Source organism: Lepidothrix coronata, unplaced genomic scaffold, assembly GCF_001604755.1.
Source record: "Lepidothrix coronata isolate B3197 unplaced genomic scaffold, Lepidothrix_coronata-1.0 Scaffold371, whole genome shotgun sequence".
Taxonomy (NCBI): domain Eukaryota; kingdom Metazoa; phylum Chordata; class Aves; order Passeriformes; family Pipridae; genus Lepidothrix; species Lepidothrix coronata.
Window position 1 is genome coordinate 86,984 of NW_016690551.1, and position 12,933 is coordinate 99,916.

Below are 12,933 nucleotides of genomic sequence, written 5' to 3' on the forward strand. Positions count from 1 at the left end.
TCTCAGCCAAGAATTCCTTCCCAATATCCCACCTAAATTCCCCCTTTTTCACTTTGAAGCCATTCCCTGTGTCCTGTCCATCCCTTGTCCCAAGTCCCTCTCCAGCTCTCCTGGAGCCCCTTTAGGCCCTGGAAGGGGCTCTCAGGTCTCCCTGGAGCCTTCCCTTCTCCAACCTGGCCTTGGACACTTCCAGGGATGGGACAGCCACAGCTTCTCCGGGAAATCCATTCCAGCCCCTCCCCACCCTCACGGGGAGGAATTCCTTCCCAATATCCCATCCAACGCTGCCCTCTGGCAGTGGGAGTCACCCAGCCTGTCCTGCCCCCCCCTCCCAGTCCCTCACCAGTTCGGCCCAGCTGGTGTTGGCTCTCCGGGTGCCTCCGGCGGTGCCATTCCTGCTGCAGGGAATCTCCAGCTGCCAGGAGGCCCCCGCAGCTCAGGGTGTTGGTGAGGAGCAGGAGCCTCCCCGTGAACAGGGATTTCCAGGAGCGCAGGAGCCGCCGGCCCCGCGACAGCATCCTGTGGGAACAGCCCCCCTGCCCTGGGCTCAGCGGGGAGGGACCCCCCCACAGCACCCCTGGTGTGACCCCCACAGCACCCCGTGCCTCCCAGTCACTCCCAGTGCCCCCAGTCAGCCATGCTGTGCTCCCCAGTTCACCCAGTTAGTGTTTGTGTACCCTCCCAGTTGCCCCACGCCCCCCAGTTTTCCATGCTGGGCTCCCCAGTTAGTGCTTCTGTACCTGCCCAGTCCCTCCTGTGCTCCCAGTTATCCACACTGGCCCCCCCCAGCTCCCCCAGTTATTGCTTGTGTACCCTCCCAGTTCACCCTGTGCCCCCCAGTTTGTGCTCCGGTACCCCCCCAGTTTGCCCAGTCAGTGCTCTTGTACTCTCCCAGTTCCCTTTGTGACCCCAGTTATCCCTGCTGGGCTCCCCAGTTCACCCAGTTAGTGCTTATGTACCTTTCCAGTTATCCACCCTGTGCTCCCCAGTTTGTCCAGTTAGTGCTCCTGTACCCCCCCAGTTCCCCGTGCTCTCCAGTTATCCTCCCAGTTAGCCCTGCCTCACCCTCCCAGTCCCCCCGTCACACCTTCTATGCCCCCCTCACACCTCCCCCCGGACCCTTCCCCCGTCACCCCAGTGCCTCCCAGTCACCCCCAGCGCCCCCCAGTCACCCCCCTGCACGTGCCTCCCACTCACCCCAGTTATTCCTGTACCCCCTGTGGGCCCCTAGTGCCCTTTTCTGGGCACCCCTCGAGCTCCTTGTGCCCCCAGTTCCCCTCCAGTTCTCCCCAGTTCTCCCAGTGCCCTCCCCGCCACTACCGGGCGCTCCCACCGCCCGTACCCGGAAGAGGGAGCACCACGTGACGCGGCTCTTCCGGTTCCTGCGCCCGCCATGACACCTACCGGGGCACAGGGGCCGCCATGACACCTTCCCAGGCAGCAGCTCGTCCATGGGATTGGGGAGGGACGGGGGGCTGCTCCAAGGCGTCCCCACGGTGCCCCAGCCCTGCCCTGTCCCTTTGGGGTCAGCAGAGGGGCTGGGGGGGTGTGTCAGCATGGGATCCATGGGATCTGTCACCACAGGATGCCCCCGTGGAGGTGGCAGTGATGGGTGTCAACAGCACTGCAGGGGCTGGGCCCACCGCTCTCCCACCTCTGCTGGTGCCACCTGGGTCCCCAGGTGTGGGGATGCCACTGAGACCCTCCAGGCTGACCCCCTACATGCACCCAAAGAGCCTGTGGAACCTCTGAGAAGCTCCTCTTTGGACCCCTGAACATCAGCTCAGGGTCCCCCTGGTTGTGGGGGGCAGCAGAAGGGGCAGGGGGTATGTTGCTGCTCCTTGTCCTTGGAGTTTGTCACTCCCAAGGACACCCTGGTAAGGCACAGAGGCTTCCTGCTGAGCTGGGACAGCTCTGGAGACCAAAGATCCCTCCTGCTCACAAATAAATGTTCTCCTGCCAGGACTGAGGCCCGGGGCAGGAAGGCAAAAAACCCACCAGCTTCTAAAAACGTCAGCTTTATTCCACTTCTGAGGGCAGCTGAGGAATCCTGCTCCTCCAGACACCCCATCCCAACGCCTCCTCTTGCCTCCACGCCACGGGAAAGGGCCTGGCCAGCCCTATCTGTAGGAATTGGCCTTGTGTTTTGGCAGGAAGGTGAAGCTGGGAGGGACAGGGCCCAGGAGCAGCTCACTGGAAGAAAGAATCAATCACAGAATCAATCAAGAGACCTTAAAGACCATTTTGTTCCAGCCCCTTCTGCTAGCCCAGGTTGCTCCAAGCCTCATCCAACCTGGCCTTGGGGCACTTCCAGGGAAGAAACACAAGGACAACGACAAAACCAAACCCAAGGAGAGGTTTGTGTTCAGCCCACGGTTGTCACACGGCCCCGTGGCTCTACGGGGGCTCTGCCACGTCCCTTTTTAGCAATTTAAATTAATTTCCACATTTTATTACCTTATTCTGATCCAATCATCCACGTTCTGGCTGGCCATGAGCGTCTCCAGGTAGTCCCTCCCCAGGTAATACGGCGGCCGCTCGTTAATTCTCTGAGGTAGATGTTCCAATAATCCAACTGGAATGTACCTGGGATGGGATGGAACAGCAGTGAGTGCTGGAGTTTAATTAAATATTGTTCAAAGATCCTCTTGGATCAATCCAGTTTTGGCTGGGCACAGTTACCTGCACAGGAAAGAGAGCCATTCCAGCAGGAATTTCCTGGTTTTCTCCACTCCCTGAGTGTCCGACCCCCAGTGCTCGAGGCCGTAGTTGGTGAAGTCTTTGAGGATGTCAAACCTTTCCCCCGAGGAGATATCCCAGTGTCTCTGCTCCTTAATTTCGGTGAAAAGCCACGGTTTGATGAGTGCCCCTCTGCAGCCAAAAAAAAAGAGGCATTGTTATTCTCATCACTGATGCTCCTGAAGATGCCAACTGATTTTAGTCACTTCCCATCCCTTTTTACCAGCCAATTCTGCTTTTAATTTTGTTTCCCATTCCAACAAGAAGCTGCTGGAACTTCTCAGTGATCCAAATTGATTTTATCAATTTTCAGAGCAGTTTCAACACGAGGAAAATTCTCGTATTTTGAGGTTGTTTAGGGATTTTTTTTTAAGTCCTTTTTTTTTTTTTAAACTCTGGAACCAAAAAGAGCTCAGAAGTGAAGGGAAACACAAGCACTTGCCTTGCAATCATGATTCCAGAAACTCCCGTCTCCATGGCTCGATTTGCATCTTCGTAAGATAAAATATCCCCATTTCCTGCCCGGAAAGGAGGGAGAAGCCAGAGGTCAAAGTGAGCCATAAGGACAAGTCAAAATGAGTTAATCCAGGCACGAGATAAAATTCAAAATGGACACAGAGTCCAAGAACCAGACTGTTCAAAGAGCCAAGGTTAGAGATTCCCAGGGATGTTTATGGGGTGGATATTTATGATTCCTCTTACAAGGAAAAGAGGAACTTTCTCCTCTCTTCTCTTCCACTCACAGCTCCTACCTGGAAGGTCTGGGGATTGTCTGTGCCACAGGGGCCCAAAAAGCACCCGGTAAAACCCAAGTGGTTCATGTCCTACCTCTCCCTTCTCCTCATCCCCAAACACAGGCAGAGGTGCCGGGATGCTCCAAACTTTCCCCCAGGCTAAATATCATTGGGAATCTGTTTTTTTTTCCCTTTTTTTAAAGGTATTTCAAATCAAAGAGGTGAAGGAACAAGACTCACGTACCAAACAGGGGCATGGGGCTGGCGATCTTGGCGCACTCGGCGATGTATTCCCAGTCAGCGCTCCGCGTGTACCGCTGCTCCCGGGATCGGCCGTGGAGCTGGGGGAATCACACCAGGATGGGGTAAGGGATCCTCGGGATCTACCTCAGGATCTTCTTCGGGATCTACTTCTGGATCTACCACCCAGCAGCAGCTGACAGAGCAGAGCTGGGTAAGGGGTCCCTCAGGATTTACCTCTGGATCTTCTTCAGGATCTGCTTCTGGATCTACCACCCAGCAGCTGCTCACAGAGCAGACCTGGTTAAAGAATCCCTTGGGATTTTCCTCTGGATCTACAGCCCAGGAACTGCTGATGGAGGGGGCTGAGGAAGGGGTGAGCAGAGCTGGGAAAGGGATCCCTCAGGATCTACCTCTGGATCTACTTCAGGATCTACCTTTAGATCTACAGCCCAGCGCTGCTGACAGAGAGAACTGGGCAAGGGATCCCTCAGGATCTACCTCTGGATCTACCTCTGGACCTACAGGAAGGGCTGGGCATAGCTGAGTGGGCTGGAGGCTTTTGGGGTGACATTTTGGCTATTTGTGAGCCAGAGCAAGACGTGGCTGTTCACAGGGAATGGGAATATTCCCTGTGGGCAGGAATTAACCCCCACACAATGAGCTGGTCCCATTATTTCCCCAGCCCTGACAGAATGAGGCTTCCCTGGCTGAAACTTCAGCAGGAACCATCTCCATAAGGTTGTGGATGCCCCATCCCTGGAAGTGTCCAAGGCCAGGTTGGACAGGGCTTGGAGCAACCTGGGAGAGTGGAAGGTGTCCCAGGAGCAACAAGGAAAACACTTTCTGCTCCTGAATTTTCCTCTTGGATTAGCAGAGAACACTAAAATGGAGCACAGATCTGCTCCAAGGGGTTTGAAAGAGCTGTTGGGGCAGGGGAAGGTCACCCCCACCTTGTCTCCAGGCTGACGTGCAGAATTCCCAATCTCACAACCAGCACAAGTATTCCCATACCGTGACCATGGATGCTCCCCACTCCCGGATCTTGGGGATGATTTTATGAGCCACATTAATCTTTTCTTGCACTCCAGTCCGGATCTTCACCGTCAGAGGCACATCCAGCACCTGCAGGAGTGGGAGAATGAGGCCAGGCCGTGGCAGGAGGTGGCTCCATCAGCTCCATCATCTCCAGGCGCTCCGACTCACCGAGTTCATCCCGCGGACAATCTGTTCAAACTTGTTGGAGCGAGTCATGAGAGCACAACCTCCTCCCTGAGGGACAAAACGTGGCACAGTCAAGACTTTCCGCTTCCTTGCATAGTGAAGAGTCCTTGGAGCTGCTCAGGGAATGCAGGAAAGACTTGGAGCATCTCAAGGCTTGCAGAAAATGGATTCTTTAACAAAAAAACCCCACCAGCCCACAGCCCTCTCCTCCCAAATTCTGCCAGGAAAAGACAGCCATTCCCTGCTCCTTGAGCAGCTTATTCACCTTCTTGCTGAGGTCCAGTGCCCATAAATGAACTGGGAGCTCTGGATCAGCCTGGCAGGAGCAGGTCAGGCAGCGGGGGATAAGGGAGAAGACAAGGATCCATGGAAGGAAGGAAAGCGTGCCCCACAACTCACCTTCTTGTAGACCAGGTCAATGGGACACCCCACGTTGATGTCCACAAAATCCACCTCGATTGTCCTGTTCAGGAGCTCTGCACACTTGGTCATGGTGTCTGGAAAGGCTCCCTCCAGCTGCCAAAGGGAGCCAAAGCTTCCATGAGCTCCAGAGGCCGCTTTTCTCCTCGGGAGTTCGGTTTTATCGAGGTGACAACACTCACCTGCACCCCAAAAATATCCTCGGTGTGGTGGCGTTTGAGCAGGGCCCACTCCGAGGACTGGCCCTGGAGCAGGTTGGTGCACACAGCCATCTCCCCACAGGTGACATCTGCTCCGAAGCGTTTGCAAATCCGTCGGAAAGGGAGGTTCCCGCACTGCCAGGGACAGCAGGGACAGGGACTGTCAGGAGATCTGCTCCGTTCCGACGGCGGCAACGGCAAGTTTTGACAAATGGACAAAAGTTATCAACCTACCGTGGTCAGTGGAGCCAAGTAGAGCTTGCCTTGGATTTCCAGCTGGAAAACAAGGATGGAGGACCATCATCAGAGCTGAGGCAGCAGTGGTGATGATCATGGAGTTGTAGAATCAATAGAATGGTTTGTGTTGGGAGGGACTTTAAGGATCATCCAGTGCCACCCCCTGCCATGGGCACAGACACCTTCCTCTATCCCAGGTCACTCCAAACCCCATACAACCCGGCCTTGGACACTTCCAGAGATGGGGCAGCCACAGCTTCTCTGCCCAACCTGTGCCAGGGCCTCACCACCCTCACAAGGAGGAATTTCTTCCATATATAAGATATTCCAGTTTTTATCCCTTGCTCTGGGTAAAACCCAGTGGGAAATCCAGGAGGACACTGGTTTTGTTTTAGAACCTCAGACTATGCCCAGGGAACGTCTCACTTGCATAAAAGAAGCAGAAAATTGAACCGCTCATTTTGTTTTCACTGCTCAGCTCGGAGAGAGCTCACAGCAATTACAGATACTGAGGTGAGAGGGATTGGTTTACGGAAGCAAGGATGGAGGTGAGGAGGATGAGGGGAGGAAGACACTGCAGCACGTACAACCCAGCCCATCCTCAGCTCTCCTTGCTCTTCCATCCTCTCTGACAGCTCAGCCTCTCCCTCCAGGACCTGGAAAATCCAGGGGCTGCAGCTTCTCTTGGTTCTCACCCTTCCAAGGCCAACTCCAGACCCGTGAGCGCTCACCTTCCCACATCCTTCCCACCATGACAGGGACATGGAGCCCGGGAGCTCTGTCCTCTGCCTGCCTTCCCCAGCTAAAGGGTCTCAAAGGTGTCTCTAAAGGGTCTCTCTTCCATCTTTCCACACACAATCCCCAACCCTGGAGCAGCACACAAGGGTCACCTGCCCTTGACCGGACTCTCACCTTCTTCTTCTCGCACGGCCGCAGCTTCGTGACGTCCTCGTCGGTCAGCGGGCCCACGGTCGGCACGGAGGGAGCAACCCCATCCCCTCGGGAGCTGGGGCTCTGCAAGGCCTCTGCTTTGGGATCTTCTCCCTGTTCCTGCAGCACAGGGCACTCGTGGCCGTCTCCATCCCCCAGGCCCTCCTGGGGTGCTGCGCAGTTGGACACCTCTTGCTCCCCCGTGGCTTTGCCTCCCTTCCCGTCACCTCCGCGGGGCTTGAGCCCACGCAGATACTCCTCGGCCTTCTGGAAGACGAACTTCCTCTTGCGCAGCTGGTGCTGGAGGTCCTTGGAGAGGTTGTTCCTCACCAGCAGCTTCCCTTCCCACTGCTGGGCCAGGGCGGCGTTGACGATGTTCTGGTGGCCGTCGCCGAGGTGGGCGCGGGCGAAGCGACAGGTGACCCCGTAGGGACAGCGGCCGAAGGTGTCGAAGAGGACGCAGCGCTGGCCCAGGTCCGAGGGCTTCCCCGCCAGGTACTCGCCCACGTCGTGGAGGAAGCGGCACCGGGGGCCGTAAAAGCACTTCCCTGGACGGCCCTTCGGAGAACAGGGAGCGGGGTAAGGCCTCGGCTCAGGTGTGGATGGAGCGGCACAGCCCAGGTGAGGCCAAACCTGCCCCAGCCCACAACTGCTCTGAGCACCTGAGCCCCCCTGGTGATGTCAGGTGACACGTGGAATGGTCCTGGGAACTCCAGTGTTGGAGGAGCGAGGGACCCACCTGAGGGGACATTTTAGTGCTGCCACTTCAGGGAAGGTGACGCTTTGCTTGTCCCACTCAGCTCATCCCACTTCCCCCTCTCCCAGCCAACAGAGTTGGCTTCCATAGAACCCTGGAATGGTTTGGGTTGGAAGGGACCTTTAAGATCATCTCATTCCACCCCCTGCCATGGGCAGGGACACTTCCCACTAGCCCAGGTTGCTCCAACCTGGCCTTGGACACTTCAAGGGATGGGGCAGCCACAGCTTCTCTGGGCAACCTGTGCCAGGGCCTGCCCACCCTCCCAGGCAGGAATTCCTTCCCAAAATCCCATCTAACCCAGGCCAGTGGGGAGCAGAGCCCCGTGTCCTACCTGTGTGACTGAGGGGCACAGCCTGCTCTGCTCGTAGTGGTTGGGTTTCATACACGGCCTGCTCTTGTTCTGCCCCCGGGCCCGTTTCCGCTCCGGGAGCTCCTTCTCCTCTGCTCCAGCACCTTCCTGGTTTTCCTCATCCTGGCCAAGGTCCTCTGCCCTCACCCGCTTTGCGGGGGGCTCGCTCTGGCAGCTGCTGACCTGCTCCTCCTGCTCCTCCTCCTTCTCCTCGTCCTCCTCCTTCTTCTCCTCCTCGCCCTCATCTCCCACCTGGCTTCCCGGCTCGCTCCCGGCCCGCAGGAAGGCGTGGAATTCCTCCTTGGAAGTGAGGAACCTGTGGAGATGCAGCACCTGGGTCATCCTGGTCATGGCAGGGAGCAGGGAGAAGGGTGTCCAGGGAGATAGGGGGGCAGGAGGGGCTGGGCATGGACTGTGGGGGGTTATGGAGCGGCTGGGAATGTACTGGGGGGAGCCGTGGAGGGGTTGGGAATTTAGTGGGGGGGGGCTATGGAGGGGTCAGGGATGGACTGGGGGGGTTATGGAGGAGCTGGGAACGTAACGGGGAGGTTATGGAGAGGTTGGGAATGTACTGGGAGAGTTACGGAGAGGCTGCGAACACACTGTGGGCGAGGGGGGTGGATTTTAGAGAGGTCGGGAATGTACCGGGGTACTGTAGGGGTTATAGAGGGATCGGGAACATACTGATGCAGTTATGGAGGAGCCTGGGACATACTGGGGGAGCTCATGGAGGGGCCAGGAATGTACTGGGGTGGTTACGGATGGACCGGACGCGTCCGGGGGGATTACAGAGGGGTCGGGCACGTCCCGGGGGAGTTACAGAGGGACCAGGGATGTACCGGGGCGGGGGGTATGGAGGTGCCGGGCGCGTCCTGGGGGGCTCATAGAGGGGTCGGGCACGCTCCGGGGGGGTGGTGGAGGGGCCGGGAGGGTCCCGGGGGACGGCGGGGGTCGTGGCGAGGCCGGGCAGCCCCGACCCCGCACTCACCGGGCTCGAACCGGCGCCACCCCCGGCGGCACCGCCGCGGCCATGCTGCCGCGCGCCGCGATGACGTCACGCGGCGGGGCGGGGCCACCTGCGGCGCGCGGGCGGTATAAAAGGCGCGGCTGAGGCGGTGCCCCCTCAGAGCGGCGGGAGCTGCGTGTGGGCCTGGGTTGTGATGCTGAGTTCCACGAAGGGGTCTTGGGAGCATCTCTGAGGGGTTTCGACGCTGCCTGGGGCCCCTTGAGGGGCTGCCCGAGCAGGGAGGGGACGCCGGTGTGCAGCCCTTGCACCGGGGAGAGGTGTCATCCTCAGGGCTTCTCTCTGTGGGCACCTCCTGGGTGTGAGGGGTCTGGGATTACCGGGGTTCCCATCAACTCTGCCCCCCCGAGACTGGGCATGGTTGGAAGGACAGGGAAAAGCCCACAGGGCTCCTGGCTTGGGAGGGATTCACATGATCAGTCAGGTTGGAAGAGACCTTTTGAGATCATCCGGTCGAACCTGTGACCCAACATCACCATGTTAACTAAACCAGACCACTAAGTGCCACGTCCAGTCTTTCCTTAAAAAATTTCCCTGTTTTTCATTGAGTGTCTGGCTCTCCTGCCTCCTCACAGCTGTCAGTGGGAGAGGATGGAGCTCTGCGGAGGTGCGGGACACTCAGTGTGGGGTTTTTTGTATATTTGAGGTTATTTTTAAGCAGCAAATGCAAAGCTGAGCTCAGCCCGGGCTGAGGGGATGAACCAACTCTTGCCCAGAGCCATAAGCCTGCCTCGAGCTGTCCCACGGGCTGCTCCAGCCGCAGGATTTTCCACATTACCCTTTGGAAGCATTTTCCAGCTCAGCCCAGCTGAGGTGCAGGAAGGCTTTGTCTTTCCGTTGGAAGAACCGGTGCCATCACACCTTCCCACCACGGATGGTGGGGCCAGGAGACGAGGCCACCTTGTCTCTGGGGACCAGAGCTGTCCCCTGCCGTGGGCTGCAGCCGACACAACACCCGCTCCAGCTCTGAGGAGAACCACACGTTCCTGGTGGTTCCATGAATGAGACTTTGCTCACGCCGTGGGCGAGGGCTGGCGCTCCCGGGGCTGCCTTTGCCTTTGGTCTGTGGGTGGAAGTTTGGGCTGAAAACCAAATTAACATGTCGAGTGTGGCGGGTTTGACCTTTTATCCCTCTCCCGCAGCTGCCACATCTTCCCTATGTTTGGGACACTCTTTTACACCCTCTCCTTGCTCGTAATCCCTGCAGCCCCCAGTGCCTCGTCCGTGCCTGACGTGTGTGAACCTCGAGCAAGAAAGCTCCTGTAGTGAGGGGGTTGATGTCTCACGGGTGACGTGTTTGGAGCCCTCCTGGATGACGTTTCCCTTTCCAGCTCAGGCTCTGTCACCGGCACAGCCCCGTTTGACTCACGCTTGGCCTGGGCTTCCAAGGAATGGCTGTGAAATCCGAGTGAAGCCAGAGCTGTGCTCCATCTTTCCCATCCCACGCCCTACGCTGGGTCCAAGGTGCTTTTTTAGCTGAATAAAAACCGTTTCTTTGTTTCTTTGTTTCTAGGGGAGTTGCGGTGCAGGTACCAACAAGGAGGCAGAGGGTAACTTGTGGGGTTTTTGCCCTAATTTAGGGGCTGCTGGAAGCTGGTGAAGAGGTGGTGTTGTGGAATTACCACGCTGAGATTGTTTGTGGGCACCGAAGAGTTGTGTGTGCACGTGGGATGGAGGTAGAAGTGCACGTGGAGCTTTAATTCTGCTGTCTTCCTGTTTTTCTGTTGGTTTAGCCCAGTTCTGTCCAGATGCTCCATCGGAAATGTCTTTTGGGATGAACTGGGAGCCCTGTGGGTGCTCGTGCTGCTGCCAGGGGTGGGCAGGTTGCACGATGGAGCCAGGCTGCTGCAAGAAGAGCTCTTGGCTGATTGGGTGTTAATTAGTTTTGGAGTGAAATATGAGGAATGCAGAATACTATTTTAGGCTTCATCTTGGCTGAGGGGAGGAAGGAAGGAAGGAAACGAGGCTCTGGGGATTAATGAAATGATTTCACTGATGTTTTTGTGGGGCAATGAGGCTGAAGTCAGAGTGCTTTGGGCTTGCTGCACTCAGCTGAGCTCAGACTTTAGCATCCAATCCCTTCTCAGGGCATGGCTTGGTGGTTTTATGAGGCTGAGCCTTGGACAAGCTTCCCAACAGACCCTTCTCCAGACCAGGTTGGACAGGACTTGGAGCAACCTGGTCTAGTGGAGGGTGTCCCTGCCCAGGGCAGGGGGTGGAATGGGATGATCTTTGAGATCCCTTCCAGCCCAAACCATTCCATGACTCTCAGGCAGGGATGGAGAGGTGCTGCTCTTGTCTCCTTTACCTTTTCACCCCTTCATGTCGTGCTGAGGTTGGAAGTGGGGCCGGGGGAAAGAGGAGTGGTGAAGCTCCTGCTGCAGTGCTGGAGCTGGATGGTTTTCAGGGGTGAATGTAGAGCTTGGATGGCCAAAGCTGTCACTTCCACATCCTCCAGCACCACTAAAGCAGCTTTAAAGAAAACCAAGAACTCATCGGGAAAGGCCAACTCAGGAAAAAGGGAAAGGTCGATTACAGGAAAGTGGGATAGAGATACAGGGAGAACTAAGTCAGGAAAAGTTCAGCTGCTTCAAGGTCCAAGCTAAACAAGACAAACACATATTAATGAACCTGCCCCTTCCATGGGCTCCCACACAAAAGCTGGATGTGCTGAGCCCCTGGATCTGGCTACTACACCCCCTGTCAGCCGAAAAATGAGGGTCTGTGGGAGCCCCAGGAGCAGCTCCAGAGCTGGTTTGGGCTGCTCACCCTGCTCTGGATGCTGTCAGAACGTTCTGACAACCTTTGCTGGTTAATGGTGCAAAAGGGTGAATGTCCCCGGAGGCAGGTGCGGGGTTGGATGTGTGGGAGTGTCTGGAGCTGGAAGTGATGGAATTGAACCTTTGGGCCTTATCCATCTTCTGCCCAAACCCAAATCCATCCCTCATGTGTCGTCTCCTCTTTTATCCCGTCTTGTTTTAGCAACACAGCTTCCAGCCTTCTGCAAAGGAGACTATTCCCGGCGCTCATAAATCTCCTATCAGGAAGCTGTTTCCAAGATTAAAGCTTAAACGTTTCCCCTCTCTGGTTTCACGTCCCAGTTCCCAATTCCCTCCCTGTAATCACCAGCCCTGCCTCCTCCCAGCAGCTGAGGGTTCATCTGGACACGCTGAGGTCTCCATACCCCACACCAAGCCCCCGAAAGCCGTGGCTGCTCCAAGAAAACCTGTGTTGGGACACTTTGGAGTCGGGGCGTGCACCTCGAGGGCTTGTAAACGGCCGGGCCGGGCTTTGGGCTGGCGATTGTGTCACGGAGTTTGGAAAGGTCTTCCTGCTGCAGTTCCCTCCTGGCTGGTTTAAGAGCTGACTTAGTGTTTGGAGGAGTTAAAAGGGGCGTTATCCGGGCAAGGCCCGTGGATTTGGGATGAGTTGGAAGTGGCCCGGAGTTCAGGGCCTGGTGTGGGTATCGGATCGCCGGCGGCGGCGGGAACGAGCCCGTTCCCAGAACTGGGATAATGAAGTCCTTGGGTCTGCGGGGCCAACGTGGTGTGTGGGTAGGGAAACATGGATCAGGGAAGCACGTGGGACATCTGGGCTCGCGTGGGAGTGGTGGGAGCGCCGTGGGACGCCGAGTCTCTTGGCTGTGGCACTCAGCCCTTTTTGTTAGGAAAGCTTGGAGGGGACCCCAAATCTTTTCATCAGACCCTAAAATTAGAGGCAGCCAAGGCCCCAGTCATGGGAGGGGTGGATTCCTTGGCAGGGGCTGCTCTGCTGATGGAAGAGGCAGGATGTGGCTTTTCCCAGTGCCCTGGGCATGGGAGCAGGGAGAAGGCCTTGATTCTCCCTTCTGGGAGCTCTGAGGGGCATCTCACACCAGCCTTTATCCCTCCCAGCCTTCATCACCCTCAACCCTGCTCTTCCCAGGGCCATTCTGTGTCCCAAAAGGAACCTTCTCTTCTGGCCTCTCCTGTCACCTGAGGCCACCGTGCAGGCTGGCTAATCCCCCGTGGCTCAGCCTGTTGGGAATTAAGGATCTGGGCAGGAAAAGTGCTTGCCTCCAGCCCTTTAGCTGGCCT

General features: G+C 57.0%; 2 protein-coding genes across 2 annotated transcripts in view; both read right to left on the reverse strand.

The window, feature by feature from the left end:
• Nucleotides 1–1,394, reverse strand: part of MPV17L2 (MPV17 mitochondrial inner membrane protein like 2) — a 5,002-nt gene extending 3,608 nt beyond the window's left edge. The window contains exons 1-2 of the mRNA XM_017839024.1: nt 1,198–1,394; nt 344–519 (exon numbers count right to left, since the gene is read on the reverse strand). Coding sequence (XP_017694513.1) covers nt 344–518 — 175 coding nt within the window. The 5' untranslated portion in view covers nt 519; nt 1,198–1,394. The remainder of the gene's footprint in view (nt 1–343; nt 520–1,197) is intronic.
• Nucleotides 1,395–2,002: 608 nt separating this feature from the next.
• On the reverse strand, nt 2,003–8,883 carry DUS3L (dihydrouridine synthase 3 like). Its single transcript, XM_017839042.1, has 13 exons — nt 8,822–8,883; nt 7,816–8,149; nt 6,707–7,282; nt 5,792–5,833; nt 5,540–5,692; nt 5,337–5,453; nt 4,920–4,985; nt 4,728–4,838; nt 3,718–3,814; nt 3,182–3,257; nt 2,683–2,871; nt 2,458–2,586; nt 2,003–2,193 (listed from the first exon to the last, which is right to left on the reverse strand). Exons 1-13 carry the CDS (start codon nt 8,863–8,865, stop codon nt 2,121–2,123), a joined length of 2,007 nt encoding a protein of 668 aa, XP_017694531.1. The 5' UTR covers nt 8,866–8,883; the 3' UTR covers nt 2,003–2,120.
• Between the last annotated feature and the right edge of the window lie 4,050 nt (nt 8,884–12,933).